This window comes from Bison bison, unplaced genomic scaffold (assembly GCF_000754665.1).
Source record: "Bison bison bison isolate TAMUID 2011002044 unplaced genomic scaffold, Bison_UMD1.0 scf7180017864162, whole genome shotgun sequence".
Classification (NCBI taxonomy): Eukaryota; Metazoa; Chordata; class Mammalia; order Artiodactyla; family Bovidae; genus Bison; species Bison bison.
In genome coordinates this window covers 1,409,367-1,428,200 of record NW_011494734.1, presented here as the reverse complement: position 1 = coordinate 1,428,200, position 18,834 = coordinate 1,409,367, and the positions used below count along the sequence as shown (strand labels likewise).

At 46.4% G+C, this 18,834-nt stretch overlaps 1 protein-coding gene across 1 annotated transcript in view; it reads right to left on the bottom strand.

Annotated features, from left to right (window-relative positions):
- Positions 1–18,834, bottom strand: part of CDHR3 (cadherin-related family member 3) — a 68,595-nt gene that overhangs the window by 35,196 nt on the left and 14,565 nt on the right. The window contains exons 2-4 of the mRNA XM_010841454.1: positions 17,281–17,483; positions 11,123–11,288; positions 7,677–7,774 (exon numbers count right to left, since the gene is read on the bottom strand). Of these exons, the coding sequence (XP_010839756.1) occupies positions 7,677–7,774; positions 11,123–11,288; positions 17,281–17,483 (467 nt within the window). The remainder of the gene's footprint in view (positions 1–7,676; positions 7,775–11,122; positions 11,289–17,280; positions 17,484–18,834) is intronic.

Genomic DNA, 18,834 nt, shown 5'->3' with positions numbered 1-18,834 from the left:
ACCCCAGGTTTCTCTATTTGCAGCCCCTTGGCAGCAGCGTTTTGCTCATGGACACAGAGCTTCAGGGTGGAGGACGTTGAGCGAGTTTCCTGCCCCATTCATCCTTTATTGTGCCACCAGTTTGAGGAGGAAGGAGGATGTGAGAGAGCTGGCCCAGTTTCCTGAAATGTCAGGCTCCCCTGGGAGGATGCGCCACCTCCGGGCTGGCTCCCCCCTCACCCCGCTGCAGTTGACGTCATGGGTGAATAATGATTCAACCTGTGCTGGTTTGCAGCCCTCGGTTGCTTCCAGGCCTGCGGTGGAATCAAGCAACAAGAATTCAGCCTTCCAACTCATAGGAACACAGCAGGCAGTTTCCAGGGGCCAGGTTTCCAGAGGGAAAGCAGGACTCTGATTCCTTCCAAGTCCGAAGAGCGCCAGTAACTTCACCAGCCACTGAGAGCATGCCTCCAAGCCCACCCAGAAGGTCCAGACAGAGCAGCCTCTTCCTACTGGGCTGGGGCAAGTTGTAAATACGACATCACAGTCCAATTATTTTTCAGTGTAAGCTGAATATTTTATAAAAGCCCCATTCCTCCCCCTTCCTCCCCAAACCGGCTCAGAGGTGGGAGGTGGCGGATGCAAGTGAGAGGGAAGGGTACCTAGGAGAAAAGAACAACTACCATAAAAAAAAAAAAAAAAGCCCAGTTCAAGCCCTTAACTCAGCTGGACTCAGCTTGTGTAGGTATTATCAGGAGGGTGAGCTAGGTGGGTTATAGACAAGTATTTGTTTTTAAGGTGAGCCACGTGTATAAATGCAAAATGCTATAGATATACCATCCTTTACTGAGGAAGCTGCAAACCTTCCTTTCTTCTGTCAGTCTTTTTCCCTAATCAGCCTTGGGTCCTGTTCTTTGATTCAGGCTTCACTAATCATAAGGACAACAATCCCCTTCTCTTCAAGGAAGTATCTCTCCTGATGTCTGAATAGTCATCAGTGGTGGTGTATTTGGAGTAGGAATTATCCAATTGCTATTGCTATTGCTAAGTCACTTCAGTTGTGACTGACTCTGTGCGACCCCATAGACGGCAGCCCACCAGGCTCCCCCGTCCCTGGGATTTTCCAGGCAAGAGTACTGGAGTGGGGTGCCATTGCCTTCTCCAAGGAATTATCCAATAGCACTGCTTTTTCCTTTCTTGAGCAGTCTCACAAGAACCTGGGGTGTAAAGCATTTTGCAAACACTTCTGGTGGTGACTTCTGAGTTAGGCAGATGCCTGGGGGGCAGTGAATGGGATGTATGTGTGAGGGCACCTGTTGTGGGGATGGACGTCCCTGGGGAACAGGAAGGGTGCTATCACTCAGGAAAGAAAGGAGCAGGACACCAAGGACGATTTGCCTGAAAGGGGTAGAAGGGGATGAGCAGGATCCCTTCATTCTGACTGGCATTACCTGGCCCTGGCAAGGGCCTCAGTTCCTTCCCTCGTCAGGAAATAGAATGCTGCTCAAGGCATCTTAAAAGTCCCATCCAGTGGGACCGGCAGGCATCTGACAGAAGCTGCTACCACTTTTCAGAGCCATGAGCCAGATGGAAGCAGAGAGAGAACTGCCTTCCCTGTTGCCTCTCCCGGTAGCCCAGCTGGTAGCAAGGTTATGGCTCTTTTGATTTCATCCTTTGTCTGCCCTGGTGAAGACAAAGCACATTTCACTTTATGCAGAAGTCCTTCCCTAATGGAAAGGCCAAGAGAAAGCCCCTTAATGGAGGAATTGCTGCACTAGATCACTTTGCCTCCAGCTGTGAAACTGATTAACGTTCTTTGAGTCTCTGAGGAGGCTTTGCTGCAGTCACAGTGGCCATTTCCAAGCAGCAGGGGGCGGGGAGTGTGGGAGTTGGGTGGGAGGGAGTGGGGCCCATAGAGCCTCCTTCAGGAGGTGGAGAAAGGGCAGGAGGAAATGCCAATGAATATAATTATCCACATAGGGACCATTCTGCATGTCTTTGTGTCCTGATGCTTGCCTCTGAGCCTGCTCCACCTGCACCCATCACAACACAGAAGGTGCATGGGCAGGGAAGCAAGTACTGGGTCTCAGCCACCAACCACGGGGACCTGTGATCACACAACATTTGCACTGTGGCTGGTCCAGAGAAAATGAGCTGTACATGTAAAATACACGAGTCTGAAGACATACTATGAAAGAAGGGTGTGAAATATCTCATGAATCATTTTTATGTTGGTTATATGTTGAAAGGACAACAGTTTGGATATATTGAGGTCAACTATGCTAAAATGAATTTCACTTGTATTATTTCACCTTTTTCATTGGGCTACTAGAGCATTTAAACACATAGCACTCATTTCTGACTCACAGTCCAGCTCTATTGGGCAGTGCAGGTCCAAACAATGTGCAACCATATGCTTTAAAACTTTAAAACAGAGGGAGCAAGAACCACCATATGACCCAGCAATCCCTCTACTAGGCCTATACCCAGAGAAAACCATAATTCAAACAGACACTTGCACCTCCGTGTTCGCTGCAGCACTGTTTCCAATAGCCAGGATGTGGAAGCAACCTAAACATCCATCAACAAAGTATAACACAAAGGATAAAGGAGATGTGGTACAGTGGAATAGTACTTAGCCAGAAAAAGCAATGAAATTGGGTTATTTGCAGAGATATGGATCCACCTATAGAGTGTTACGGGACTTCCCTGGTGGCTCAGAGGGTAACGCGTCTGCCTACAGTGCGGGAGACCCAGGTTCAATCCCTGGATCAGGAAGATCCCCTGGAGATAGCAACCCACTCCAGTACTCTAGCCTGGAAAATCCCATGGATGGAGAAGCCTGGCAGGCTACAGTCCATGGGCTGGCAAAGAGTCAGACACGACTGGGCAACTTCATTTCACTATAGAGTGTTATGCAGAGTGAAGTCAGAAAAACAAATATATATTAATGCATATATGTGGAATTTAGAAAAATGTATGTGTGTGTGTGCTCAGTAGTGTGCAGCTCTTTGCGACCCTATGGACTGTAGCCCGCCAGGCTCCTCTGTCCGTGAGATTATCCACGTAAGAATACTGGAGTGGTTTGCCATTTCCTCCTCCGGGGGAATCTTCCCAACCCAGGGATCAAACCCACATCTTTTGCATCTCCTGCATTGGCAGGTGGATTCTTTACCACTGAGCTACCTGGGAAGCCTGATTTGCAAAGCAGGACTAGAGATACAGATATAGAGAGTAAATGTCTGGATGCCAAGGGGGAGAGGTGGTGTGGGAGGAATTGGAAGATTGGGATTGATGTGGGTGGATGCTAAAACGCTTCAGTGATTGGGATTGACATATATACACTATTGGTACTATGTATAAAATGGATGCCCTGTGAGAACCTACTGTATAGCCCAGGGAACTCTTCTTAATGTGCTGTGGTGACCTAAATGGGAAGGAAATCCAGAAAAGAGAGGATATATGTATGTGTATAGCTGATTCATTTTGCTTAACAATAGAAACTAACACAACACTGTAAAGCAACTCTACTCCAATCAAAATTAATTAAAAATAAAAATTTTAAATTTAAATATAAATAAAAGGAAGGGAACAAATACAGTGGTTTTTCTATTAGCCTCAATTTTACAGTCTGTGACAGACACAGTTTCACTTTATTAAGTTGGCCAAGGGTGGAGATTTGTTGTAAATCTCTACCCTTGGGGTTGGGGGTTCTGGAGCTGCCCTAGAACTAGCTTTTCTTCATCCTTCTTCCTCTAGTTGCTGCCACCAGCAAGGTGGCTCCTGGATCCTGGAACCCACCAGGTAAGATGAAAGGTACACACCAAGCCCAGGTGGCTTCCTGCACGTGTGTTGGTGTTTGCTTTAAGTCTGTGCTTGTTTATTCAGGCCAGTGGTTCTCAAAGGGCAGAGGGCATCAGAAGCACCTGGGAAGTTTGCGTTTCAATTCAGCATTGGAACAATTCAGCCTCAACAGAGGCTAGGAATCTGCATTTTTTGAAGCATCCTAAGTATGTCCGCATGTAGGGCTGGAAACACTGTCTGAGAAATACTCATTGTTGCCAGCCTTTTTGACCAGACCAGTCACACAAGGTATCTGGCAAATATGCAGATTCCCAGACCCATCCCAGACCCATAGAGTCCAAAACTCCAAGGGAGAGACCTGGGAAGTGTGGGAAATAGTATCTTAAAGCGGTGAAATAGGTCGCACAGAGAAAGACTCATATTGGATGATATCACTTATATGTGGAATCGAAAAAATACAACAAACTAGTGAGTATAACAAAAAAGCAGCAGACTCACAGATACAGAGAACAAACTAGTGGTTACCAGTGGGAAGAGGAAAGTGGGGAAGGGCGATATAGGGGGAGGGACTTAAGAGGTACAACTATTAGATATTAAATAAGCTACAAGGATGTATTGTACAACACGGGGAATATAGCTGATATTTTATAATACCTCTAAATGGAGTATAACCTTTAAAAATTATGATTCACTATATTGGACACCTGTAACATATACTATTGTACATCAACTATATTTCAATGTAAAAAAAAAGCAGCAGTTCTTAATCTGGGTTTGCAAGAGTTCACTCAGGGTGGAGGATCAGGGTTAGAAAACCTGATGCCTGGGGCCACACCCGAGATCAGGCACATCAGACTCCTCAGGGGTGGGACCCAGATCTCTGTGCTTTTGAAAGTTCCTCTGGTGGTTTCCGGAGAAGGCAATGGCAGCCCACTGCAGTGCTCTTGCCTGGAAAATCCCATGGATGGAGGAGCCTGGTAGGCTGCAATCCATGAGGTTGATAAGAGTCGGACACGACTGAGAGACTTCACTTTCACTTTTCACTTTCATGCATTGGAGAAGGAAATGACAACCCACTCCAGTGTTCTTGCCTGGAGAATCCCAGGGACAGAGGAGCCTGGTAGGAGGCTGTCTATGGGTCGCACAGAGTCGGACACGACTGAAGCGACTTAGCAGCAGCAGCAGCTGGTGGTTTCAATTTACTGCCAAGGTTGAGAAGCACAGGTTTGGTCAATAGGAAATTAACCCATCTCCTTTCTTCTTGTAGGAAGCAAAATATGTCATTTAGTACCCTCAAGCGGCCAGAATAAAATGTCTGTGTACAAAGGTCACGGCATATTACTTCCTAGACTGTTATTACCTTTTGCTAGTCTGAGAAAGTTTCCTTCTAGATTGTATTCACTGCTCCTGCGGGCTGGCTGTGACTTTCCGTGCAGCTGTTAGTTCCAGCACAGGTGTTAAATACTTCGTTAACAATTTCTGCTGCAGTGCCCCATCCCCAAACAATCCTCAACTCACTGTAGAAGCCACAGTTGCAGCCACCCAGTTCGAAGCCCCTGAAACTGCTCTCTGAAATCTTTGGATGGCATTACATTTTCTTTTAAGGGAGCAATACCCATTGTATTGGGCTTCCACAGTGGCTCAGTGGTAAAAAAAAAAATCTGCCTATAATATAGGAGACTTGGGTTCGATCCCTGGGTTGGGAAGATCCCCTGAAGGAGGCCATGGCAACCTACTCCAGTATTCTTGCCTCAAGAATCCCATGACAGAGGAGCCTGGAGGTCTACAATTCATAGGGTCACAGAGAGTCAGACATGACTAAAGTGACTTAGCTTGCCGCACTTGTTGTATTTGCTCCAAACCTGGGCTACTTTCCTTCATCTAAAAGGGTAATGACCTGACTTAGGACATACATTTGAGAGGGCCATGACCTTGTTTCTCTGCCTAATTTGGGGAAGATATATTTTTAAAATGGAGATTTAAAAATAAATATTTTTCTTCACAGCTGAGATTCCTTCCACTCTGACCCCCACTGCCTCTTGTACAAACTTCATAGTAATAATTTTATTGAATTATCATTATTTCTTGTATGCATGAAGGTCTCCCACCTAGACTATAAACTTCTTGAGGTACAAAGATGTATCTTATCCATCTTTGTCTCCAGAACAGCTAATAGGAAGCCTGGCACATAGTGGATTCTTGGTAAATATTGAGATGAACCAAATGTAGGTACTATGCTTTGGGTTGCTAACGTCATCTCTATCCAAAAATCCCTTTTCCCCCAGTCACTACCAAGCAACAGTTGCGTAGCACATGGTTCTGGCCAGTGAGAAGTAAGCAGAAGATCTCTGGGTAGGGTTTCCAGGAAGGTCCTGGTTTTTCCACAGAAAAAGGGACAAATTAAGTTGGCCTGCCCTGTTTACCCTGTACCCCTTCCTGCTTTCTTTTTTTTTCTTTTCCTTCCCGCCTGGAACTTAGAGGTAAAGCCTGGAGGTACAGCAGCCATATTGTAATAGGAGGTGAACAAAAAGAGAACAAAGCCAGCATGCACTGAATAGAACAGCAGAAAAATAGGAAGAACCTAGATTTCTAAGGGTGGCAGCTGTGCCAGCCCTGGACTGCTTGCATGCCTGCCTCTGGTCTTCTTTTATGGAAGAAGACTAATCCCATATTCACCCCTGTGGTTAAATTTTCTGTTACTTTGGACAAACACATTTGTAACTTATATAACAAGTGTGTTATTAATAAGTATGCATTAAAGCACCTAGTATTGCTCTTAACACATAGTAGGAACCCATTATGAATTTGAATATTAATCACTTATTCATGCAAATAGAATCTTGGATGAATGATTGGGTTGGTTGGTTGTTCTTTTTGACAGGATTGTCTTCTAATGATAACAAACTGATAACCTTAAAACAGCTTTGTTGCAAACCCTGTAGAACCATATTCTATCAGACCTGGAGTTCACTCCCAAAGCTCTCTTCTTCCTGTTAGAAAAAGTAGTCTTGCTGAAGCTGTTAATCATGCAGCGAATGCAGAACAGCCTCCTTGTATTGCCAGTTCCCCAGGTGTCATATTTCAAGTATTTGCTTCTCTGTAAGGCAGGTTTTCCAAGGTTAGGCAGGTGGCATTAGCTCTGGTTTTGTCCTCTCCAGCCTGGGCTGCCTGGCTGCAGTGGGTACACAAGGCCCTGCTGGTGGGCAGAACTGGGAGCTGAGGCATCCTTGCTCAGGAATAAACTAGGAAGCCTCTTGGCCTGAGGGTGAGTAGTTAGAAGAGCTCCATTGGCAGACCCCTTGAGGAAACTGATTAAAGGTGGAGTTCAGCGGTCTCAGACTGAACGCCTCACGACTCCGTCTCCTGCTTTCCTTTGTGGAAGTCCTCCTTTACTTTGGAATTCCTGGGATTCTCTTAGAATTTTCCTTTAAAACTGGTTCCAAACAGTTTGGCTTCATCTCTTGAAAAGGAAGTGTTATTGCCTGCCTTTGAGGTATACATTGCATGTTTATTTTTGAATAATATAGCTGTTTTTAATTACCATGGAATTAAAAAATGCTGAGCAATTTTGATATACCAGGCTAAGTGACTTTCCGTGCATTATCTAATACTAATAATCTCCTTACTGTGGTACATGTTATTCTATTATTCTTCCATTTTACTGATGGAGAAATTGAAGCTCAGAGAGGTTAAGAACTTGTCCAAGACCGCACAGAAGCATGGATCCAATGTGGGATGTTTGTCTCCAGAGACCCCTCACCTATTCCAGCCTCCCCGGTGTTCTGTGCCTGGAGGTGGACAGCACTTCCCTCCCATTGCCACTTCCCAACTCGCCCCACTGAGACTCCAGGCCACACAGAAAAGCTGCTTTTCCATTTAATAAGGAAACTTACACTGAGGGGTAGGTTTTGACTTGTGTCTTCTGGATCGAAGGCCTCCACCTGGTAAACGAATCCAGGCTTTGTTCCTTCCACTATGTAGAGGTCTAGACCTGTACCAGGGTCCAAAGGGGAATAAGAAACATTTTATTAGGTAAAGCAAAGAAGGAATTCCAAAACCAGGACAGCCATTCACAGTCAAAGGGAGCCAAGCATATTGGTGTTGTGGGAAAGAAGACAGCTATAATAAAGGCTGTGAGTAAGACCACTGGCCAGCTTGTAGGGGTGGATCCGTTTATAGGGATTAATAAAGAGCTAGGGTTGGCCAAGCTGGTGTCAAGCCTTTGTGTATCTCCCAGGCTGAGGGGTGACCAGGGGGAAGGAAGTAATAAGGGTAGAGAAGTGGAAAGTAGCCCAGGTGGGAATTTCCAGTGTGAGGCTGCTCCCATTCCAGATCTTCTTTCGTGTGTTCTTTCCTCTTAAACTGAACCAAAGTTACCCCTCAAGTGCACTTAGCATCTCAGCAGAAAGTCGGTGAAATGAGAGGCCTCCTAGTGGAACACAGAGAAGATGTGAAAAGGGAAAGAGAGGGCTGCAGGGACTCAGGAAAAGGGACCAGAAATGGATGTCATCTACTTCAGAGTTCTTGGCGGGCAGCAGAAGGGCGGGCAGGGTCGCTGGGTACCACCAGCCCTGCCTGAGGAGCTGCCATGCTCTGCTCCAGTGCCTTCTTTCTGAGAACCTTCCTGAGACGTGACTAAGAATTTTAACATTAACTCACTCTTTTGGAGACGCTGTGCTGAGGGCTTATATATTTTCTCCTTTCATCTTCATAACAGCCCTATAAAGTAGATGTTGTAATAATTATCTCCACTTTACAAACAGGGAAACAGGATTAGAGGAGTTGTGGGGTTGTCTCAGCTGGTAAAGAATAGAATCACAATTCAATAACAAAAAATGAATAAAATGTGTGAATGTTAGTGAGCAATGTTATGGGGAAAAATCAGGGAAAGGAGTGTGGTGAGTTGGATTGCCATGTTAAATAGAGGGCTTCCAGAAGGTTCACTGACATTAGTGTCAAGATTCTTAAAGGAGGAGACGTAGAGAAGAAGGGGAAGGAGCAGATGAAACAGTAGATAGATGCAAAGATGCCAGTGTAGAGTGTGCCTGGGGTATACATAGGTGGGTGAAGAGGTGTGTGGGAGAGGAGATGGGGATTGGTAGGGGCTCATCAGATCTTCTGGGGCCTTAAGGAGACTCTGACTCTCGTTGTTTAATAGGATCCCTCTGGCTGCAGGGCAGGGAAGCCAGTCAGGTGGGCACTGCCATGGCCCAAGTGAGCCATGGTGGAGATGCTGGGGAGGGGCTGGGTTTTGCATAGACTTAGAACCTGGTGGGATTTCCTAGTGGATTTGATGTTGGGTGTGAAAGACAGAGGGGAGTCAAGGATAACTGTGAGGTTTGGGCCTGCAAAACTAGAAGGATGAAGTTGCCATTAACTGAAATAGGGAAGATGAGAGAAGTAGATGTGGGCAGAGATGGTAGGAAGGGGGGCTTCCCAGGTGGCTCAGATGGTAAAGAACCTGCCTGCCAAGCAGGAGACTTGGGTTCCATCCCTGAGTTGGAAGATCCCCTGGGGTAGAAATGGCTACCCACTCCAATATTCTTGCCTAGACAATCCCATGGACAGAGGCAGCCTGGTGGGCTACAGTCCATGAGGTCCCAAAGAGTTGAACACAACTTAGCTGCTAAACAAAAATAACAAATGATGGTGGGGAGGGAGATGGAGTGGGAGTCAAGGGGTCTGGGGGCACATTTCAGTTTAGATTCCAGCACCAGTTCCAGGTGTTGGGGTGGGGGGCAGAGGGGGGAGCACTTCCCATACCACCAAGCAATTCTTTAAGACTGGCTGGGTGTCCCACAGTCCAACTCATTCGGACACTGTCTACCCAGAGATAGTATCAGACTTCACGGGTTCGGGGCTCCATCCTACAAGACAGCCCCTGCCCCTTCAGATGCCAGCACAGGCCTAGGTGGGCCCCTCTGCTTCTGACCAACCAGGTCTAGATTGGAGGTTCCCACAGTCTCCTCCTCAGGTTGGAATAATTTGCTAGAGGGGTGTGCTCTAGTGAACTCAAGGAAACATTTACTTACTAGATTGTTGATTTATTATGAAAGGATATAAGTCAGGATCAGACAGATCAAAGAGATGCATAGGGCACAGTGTAGGAAAGGGGCAGAGAGTTTTCATGTCCTCTCCGGGCACCCACTCCCCCCAGGTTCCACATATTCACCACGCTCTCCGAACCCCTTTCGGGCTTTTGTGGAGGCTTCATTGCATAGGCCACTATGAAGTCACTGGCCGCTGCTGACTGAGCTCAGTTTAACTCCGTCTCCAGCCTCTACCCCCTATCCACTGTTCAGCCCTCTACTCACATAGCTGTTTCCCCTGGTGGGCATCCTTAGGTGGGGTCCAAAAGTTACCTCATTAATGTAACAAAAGACACCTTTATCACTCTCATCACTTAGGAAATGCCAAGAGGCATTTCCCTCCTGTGTCAGGAGGGAAAGAAGACCACATATATATTTCTTACTATAAATCACAACATCACAGATACCGATTAGACATCCAAATGGAGATGCTGGGTAAGACAGTTTCTATTTGAGTCTAGAGTTCAAGGGAGAAGCTGGTGTAGCAGCTTCCTAATTATCTTGGAGCACAACTCTTACACGTGTGTAATGTGATTGAGTTTCTAACTTGCTTTGTCCAGAGGATAGTAGAATGCTAGGTTGAAGTTTAGCCATCTTACTTGGTTTTATTATTAACATGCTATACTAAAGCAGATTCCTATGAGAAGACCTCAAGATAGTTTGTATAAAATATAATGTTGATAGGTTAATAAAGATGACTGGAAAACAACACCCCCCCCCGCCCCAAACAAGCAAACAAACAAAAATAATGATGGACTTGGGAGTTGTCAGTGTATACATGGTCTTTGAAGCCAAGAGTTTAGGGGAGATGACACAGGAAGTTATCTTATGCTCCAGTCCCCTATACTGTGTCTACTCTATAGCAGATCTCAGATACACAGTCCCCTGGAGGCGTCGGCATCCATGGGGAGGATGAACCATGGAAGTCAGCGGCTGGTACTCAGTGCTGAGCCTGAAACGGTCTCAGCCCACATTCCTCCAGCATGATCCACTTGTGGTCCTGAGCTCCAGCTCCCTCCACAGGATCAGGAGAGGCCCAAGCCATGGATGGCTAAGGCTTTGTAAATTATTGGGTGTTATTATTGGGAGTCCTCAGCTGGAGGATATTTCATTTATTCCCTGTTCATTAAGCAGCTGCCTTTTCCAGAGAAACAGCTGTTTGTTTATTTACTCTTCTGTTTTTCTCCATCCCCCAGGGTCCTGCCTGATGCCACTGTCTGGACTGCATCGTACACCCCAGTGTGTCTCACCTTTTGCCAAGTTGCCCTGAAACTCAGGCGGCTCATTCACATCTGTCACCTGGACCGTCAGGACCTGCAGGTCAGTGACAGCCACGTCATCCTTCACATAAATCTGCAAGTCAAATATGTGTGGTCCTTCTTCAAAATCTAACTGTTCCATCCCAGTGGTGACAACCTAAAAGCAAATGCAGAAGTCATAGTAACCATGTGTTAAGAAAAGTTCTGTTTTGTGTGTATACATTTTGCAAATGGATATTAACCAGCAAGGAGGCAACCAGCATCCTGAAAACCATCTTTCCCTCACTGTCAGGGGAATGGGCTGCTTTGCCTGAGTCCGTTCTACATAAACCCCATGACACTGCACTAAAAGGACTCCTGTGTGTGAAGCTGCTCTTCACAGGAAGACAAACATTCAGGAGACATCCTAGTTCCATCTACCGGAGATGGAAAACATGAAAGCTTTAAAGCCTGTCACTATTTGGGGTAGGCTCCGAGGCAAGTCCCTTAAATACCCTGCAGACAGTTTGATTTCCTCTTCTTTAAGAGTAAGATGCCTCACTTCCCTGGGATAGCTGTTAAGTTGCCTCTTCACTCATTTCTCCCTTCTAATTTTCCAAGGCCATATCTAAGACTAAATAAGAGGAGAAGGATAAATCTGCAGAAAGAAGAAATGATATTTATTTATATCAATAGCCTCTTTGGGTTTGGGGGTGTATTTCCACACATTCTCCCACTGTAGGAAACGTGTGCTCTGCACAAGTGTTTTGGAGATGTGGGAGGGGCACCAAGAACCAGGGCCAGAGACATATCACTGGAATCTAGTCTGTGAACAGCAGGAGCCTCCGTGGTGTGTAGTGGGAGGGCCCTGCTGAGGTTACCTGGAGGCCAGCCTGTGACCCCTCACATCAACATGCACATCCCTGCCACCAGCATAGCTGTGGAGCTCCAAGAAAGCCCAGAGCCCTTTGCACATCAAGGACTAAATTTCATCAATGTCTTAATTATGTCTCAGTTAATAACCTTTTGGTTATTAGTGCAACTGGGGCCAGGCAAGGAGGCCTTCAGTATTCTCTGTTGAGAAGAACACTTAGCTCCAATCCAGTTTCCATTGCTGGACTTCCGTGTGACCTTGGGAACATTACTTGACTTTTCCCCAATTTTGTTTCCTCATAACTATCATTAGGTAAATAAGTCTCACCCTAGTTAAACAGCTGGAGTATAATACAAGATATGAAAACAAAGAGCTAGATCAGGGTACTGTGGAAATTCAGGGAGAAAACATTCATTGCGAGATGTGTTTAGTCAAGGAGGACTTCATGGAGGAGGTGGTGGGTGTCATGTTTGACTTTGCATAAATCTGGATTGATTATGAGAGGAGAGGATGGTCACGGATGTGAATGAACCCATGCTGTGGAGGGAACACATAGGGAGGAGGGTTGAAAGAGACATCGCAGTACTCCTGTCACCATCCACAAGTAGGGTCAGCCTAGGTGCCACACAAGTGGAGATAACCTGCCTCTCTGCTTGGCACATGGGCAGTGAGAGGCAGCATAACACGAAGGTCAAGAGCTTAGACCCTGGAGCCAGACCGGTTTTAAAGCCCAGGCTTCCCATGGCTTAACCTTGCTGTGTCTCAGTTTCCCTAGCTGTAAAGTGGGGATACTGATGGCATCTGCTTCCTAGGGTTGTGAGGATTCCACGAGCTAATCCATGGGTTACTTAGATCACTGTCTGGGGCTGAGTGAGCACCCAGCAAATGTTGCCTTTTATTGTCATTAGATGTTGAAAACTGTTCAGTGAATGGGTACCCATCAGAGCTGCTCCCCCATCACGACTATCGACTCTGCTTCCTGACTTACCCCCTAGCTTCCAGCTAAGCCTGGAGCCCTCTTCTGAATCCCACACTTCCAGACCCTTCACCATAGTGTTCTCTATTGACAGCCCTTCTCCTTGGGACTGGCTCAATCATCCTAGAGGAAGGAACTAGAACAGTCAAGTAAGGGTCTCAAATGTTGTCTCTTGGAACCAGAGGAATTGGGTTGCTGCCAATACATGGAAAAGTTGCTTTTGTTGTTGTCTTTATCAGCATCCTTCGATAGCTCAGCAGGTAGAGCAGAGGAGTGTAGATAGATGTGGACATCCTTAAGTTGCTGGTTTGATTTTGGATCAAAGGAAATGCCTTGCTTGTTTGTTTGTCGGCAGAGTAGTGCAACAGGAGCATGCTGGGCTCATAACCCAGAGGTCAATGGATCAAAACCATCCTCTGCTAAGTGTCCTCTTCTGGAGAAGGGAATGGCTAGCCACTCCAGTATTCTTGCCTGGAGAATTCCAGAGACAGAGGAGCCTGGTGGGCTACAGTCCATGGATTGCAAACAGTCGACATGACTAAGTGACTAACACCAGCATGAATTAAATGTTCATGTGCCAGGCTCTTGCCAAGCTGTTTTGTGGAGTATTTTATTTAATCATCACAACAACTAGGTTATAGGTTGGGAAAACTTCCCCTATTTCATGCATCAGGAGACCAGGGCAGGGAGGGGAGAGAATTCCAAGAATCATGGCTGAGAGTGGTGGAGCCCCCTCCCCACCATTTAAGAAAAGTATTTATTTGCCTGTGCCAGGCCTTACTTGTGGTGCATGGGATCTTTAACTGTGCTATGTGTAATCTTTAATTGCAGCATGTGAACTCTTAGTTGCAACATGTGGGGTCTAATTTCCTGTGCAGGGATCAAACCCATGTCCCTGCATTGAGCATGGAGTCTTAGCCACTGAACCACCAGGGAATTCCCTGATGGAGCCTCTTTGATGGTGGGCAAACTAGCTGCAGAGTTTTGGTAAAAGACGATGTTTGGTTTTAGGTTTGAGGTTGTTTTGGACAAGACTGAGCAAATCTAAAGTGTCCACAGTTCTCATGACAGCAGATAAGGACAAAGGGGTATCAAGTTCAGAGGTGTGCTAATGGCAGGGGAGCAGCCGAGGCTGCCCCGTGACCTCAGAGAGTGCCTGCTCTAGCAGCTCAGCTGTCACACCTCCCTGACTCCTGGGAGTTTTCCTTCTTAGTGCTGCTCCAGGAGGAAACCCCAGCGATGAGCCTCAGGCATCCATCTTGCTGGGCAATGATGAGGCAGTGCAGTGTGGGAGTGATGAACAGGGGTTCTTGGGGCCAGCCTGCCTGATCTCAAATCTGAAGTCTGCCACCAATTAGCTATGTGAACTTGGGCAAGTTGCCCAACCTCTCTATGCCTCAGTTTCCCCACCTTTAATATGCAAACAATAATAGCATAGCACTTCATAGTGTTGTTATGAGGATTAAATGAGTGAATTCACAGAAATGTTTAGGGGAATTCCTGACATACGTTAAGTGTTCCGTAAATGTGAGTTACTGTCATCATCATCATTAATCCTCCTCATACCCCTCATATGCCTCCATCATTAATCCTCCTCACTCCCTGAGTCTCAGCAGCTGTGTCCCAAAGCAGGGTGGCCTGGCCTCTGGCATGACTGGAGGTCACCCTTAGGAAGTCCTACACGACTGAGTCCCAAGGCCAAGAGTGACAGACCTCTGAGCTGGAGACCCCAGAACCTCATGGCTAGGTGACCCTGCAGAGTGTCCAGGAGTCAGGTTCTGCCACGGAGATGGCATCGTCATGTTCTGTAGGAACAGCCCTTGTGAGCAGTTTGGGTTGGAGAATAGGATCTTCCTGAAGGGGATACTTGATGATATTGGGTAGTTTCTGGGGGAGAAGCAACCAGTCGTTAAGAATGTGTGAACCTGTGGCCCATTCTAGTACCGACACAAGGTCCTGGGTAGCTGCAGGCTGTGGTGCCAGGAGGGCACCAGGATTGGGACCAAATGCTGAACATTTAAGCCCAGATCAGTGGAGTGGCTAAGACATTCTCCATTTGTAGAGGTCAGGAACAGGATGGAATTCCTCCTTGACTGACAGCCCTGTTTGAATCACATGGGATGTAGGAGGGGAGATATGATAGTGAAAGATTTGGATACTTATCCAAACAGTAATAGCTGTGCGTGGCAATTGGAGGGGACAGAGCCTGAGACTGGGAGTAGGAAGACCTGAGTCAAGTTCTTATTTCATCCTTTCTGGCTCTGTGATATCAGACAGATCAGTTAACCTTGCTGTCTCATTGTGATCTTCTTTATAAAATAGGGATTTACAATTTTAATAGTGATAATATCAGTGTTAGTAGTAACAATTAAGAGATCAGGATGTGAATGTGCTTTGAAACCTCTGACAATCTGAAATAGTTTGGTCATCCTCATCATTAAAGGCAATAGACTGCAAGAGGCTGAGAAAGAGGGCTCTCAAGTGGAAATAACCCAAACATCTGTCAACTGATGAACAAATAGACAAAATGTGGTATATCCATATAGTGGAGTATCATTCAGCCATTTAAAGGGAATGAAGTACTGATCCTTGCTACATGTGTGACCTTTGAAACTTTATGCTTAAGTGAAAGAAGCCAGTCATTAAAAAAAAAATACAATATGATTCAATTCATACAAAGGGACCAGAATGGGAAAATCCATTAAGACAGAAAGTAGGTTAGTGGTTACCAGGGCCAGGGGGGATAGGAGACAGGGGAGTGACTACTAATGGGTTTGGGGTTTCATTTTGGGGGGATGAAAATGTTCTAAAACTGGATTGTGGTGACGGTCTGTGAATAGAGTAAAAACCACTGAACTGTACACTTTCAATGGGTGAATTACATGCTATGTGTATTATATCTCAATAGAGCTGTTTAAAAAAAATAGAGCTCTAAAGCCAGACTGCCTGCCTTCCAGTGTCAGCACAGCAATAGCTGTGCAACACAGGGCAAGTTATTTCATGTCTACTAAATTTTTCCTCATTTCCCCTATCTGTACAAAGGGGACAATCATGCAAATAAAATCACTGGATTGTTGTGAATATTACAAAAGAGCACATGTCAAGTCCTTTCCGCAGCGTCCAGCGTATACTGTGTGCTCTGTAAGTGTAAACAATTGGCAAGGCCTAGAGGCACAGATGAGCAGCAGCTGTTAAAGATGAACCAGATGTCAAGGGAGCAGGTCTACAGGCAGGGAAGTCACAGAAACGGCAGCTGGGCCCCAGGAATGTGCACTGGATACTGAGGTGGAGGTTGCCTGAATGTGTGCTCCTTGCATGCCAGAGGCCCGCCCCTGGGGTGCGGAGAATACAAGATGCTGGGCTCTGGCCCCCAAGTCCATGGGCTCCACAGGTGTGTTCTGAGGCCCAGATATGCACACTTTTTGAAAGTTCCCTTAGTGACTCTAATCATCAGCTGGGTTTAAGAATACCTCGTATGTTTCTCAGAGAGGCAACCAAGCTCAGACCAAGTAGGCCCACTGGGTACCCCTAGAACCCAGAACAATGGCAGGTGGGAGCTGGGGCAGGGCTGATGATGACTGTAGGAGAGGTTCCTGTGCCCACTGAGGAATGAGGTAGACATGGGAGAGAATGCACTTCAACAGGGTCCCTACACCCTAAAGACATCCTTAGAAGGCCTTTGAGGTTGTCAGTAGAAAACATGCAATCAGTAGGTTCATCCTGCCTAAGGAGAAGTGACAGCTTTGGGAAAGACCAGATGACAAACTAGAAAACAGAGCTGCAGTGGCATAGCTCTTGAATGTGATTGATTGGGTCTGAATTGTCCAAGAGGAACAAGAGCCACGCAGTATGGCTAGACATCCAGACTTATATTTTTATTAAGGGTGTGTTCTTCCGTATGAAACATCTTCTCACAAATTTCCTACTGAAGAATCACCAGGTACTAGTTCATCGGGGTCTGGTTTCTAAGGAGATCATTACACAAACTATTCCACCGGAAGAATTCGGCTACCATTGGCACTCCTAACACCTGTTATCATATGAGGGTGGTTGGCAGTAAGAAGTGAGCCTTTTATTTGTAACAAACTGAACATACTGTTCATTTGGATTGGATTAAATGCAGGGAAAAAGGTCCAAAAGCTACAGGGGCATCTAGCACAGAGGGCTCTAGAATGCCCCGAACAGAATGTCCAGATCTTACAAGAGGGAAGATTAAAGCAGGAGAAGAGGAAAAAATGACCACTGATCCAGAATTCCACCCATACCATCTTCAGGGCCCCTCTTTGTGAGCAGCTCCCTTGGGAATGAGACAGTGCTTACCTCAAAGTCGGTGTCTGACAGCCAGTTCACCCTGAAGGCCCGAGTGAGGGGACTGGAGTTGATTATCAGGGGGAACCCTGGGACCACAGGTGACAGTGATGCTGATAGTTTCACAGCAAACATGTGCACTGAAGTCTCAGGTGGAGAATTCTCTGCCACTTTGCTCATAGCGGGTAAGTGGATTAGGTGTAGTGCCTGTCCGCCTGCAGATTTAAAAAGGATGCAAAACGACATGAGCACAAAGCCTTGTCCTGAAAACAAGGACTTAGCAGCTTGGTTTGTGGCTTCAACTCGTAGCTCAGGGCAAAGCTGGAAGCCGGTCACTCCCCAAGAATGAAGACTCTTGCCAAGAGCTGGAAACGGGAATGTGAGATCTTGGAGCCAAGAAAACAACCACCACTATACGACCACGAAATCTGCTTCTGTCATTCTGGAAGTAAAGCTGCTGTTTTTCCTCTTACCTCTCTGCTTCCTTTCGTGTTTCTCCCAGCTTTTGTGGAGAGCCAGGGAGAGGGAAACGTGATATCTTAGAACATAGACACCTCTGTGAAGGACCCAGTCTGGTCACAGCATCCTCTGTCTTACAAAGACCAGGGAGCCTTCAAGAGTTTATTTTCCTTCTCTGTGTCAGTGTTAGATACAGAGAACATTGAGAATGGAATGTGCATGACTGGAGAACTCCAAAATCACACCAGCTCTCCCCACATCACTAAATATAATCTCATAAGCCCTCTTGGAGGAGGTCACCATTAATCCCACCATAGAGCTGCTAGACTTACACAGGACTGGGAAATAGACTCTTGGAGGGTGCAAACAGAACCTTGTGCACCAGGACCCAGGAGAAAGGAGCAGTGACTCCACAACAGACTGACCCAGACTTGCCTGTGAGTGTCCAGGAGTCTCCAGCGGAGGTGTGGGTCGGTGGTGGCCTGCTGCAGGGTTGTGGGCACTGAGTGTAGCGGTGCATGCATGGGACTTTTTGAAGGAGGTCACCATTATCTTCATTACCTCCACCATACTTCAGCCCCAGGTAAATAGCAGGGAGGGAACACAGCTCCACCCATCGACAGAAAATTGGATTAAAGATTTACTGAGCATGGCCCCCCCATCAGAACAAGACTTACTTTCCCCCTTTGTCAGTCTCTCCCATCAGGAAGCTTCCATAAGCCTCTTATCCTTCTCCATCAGAGGGCAGACAGACTGAAAACCACAATCACAGAAAATTATCCAATCTAATCACATGGACCACAGCCTTGTCTAACTCAATGAAACTGTAAGCCATGCCATGTAGGGCCACCCAAAATGGATGGGTCATGTTAGAGAGTTCTGACAAAACATGGTCCACTGGAGAAGGGAATGGCAAACCACTTTAGTATTCTTGCCTTGAGAACCCCATGAACAGTAAGAAAAGGCAAAAAGATAGGATACTGAAAGATGAACTCCCGTCTGGGTCGATAGTACCCAATATGCTATTGGAGATCAGTGGAGAAATAACTCCAGAAAGAATGAAGAGACGGAGCCAAAGCAAAAACAACATCCAGTTGTGGATGTGAC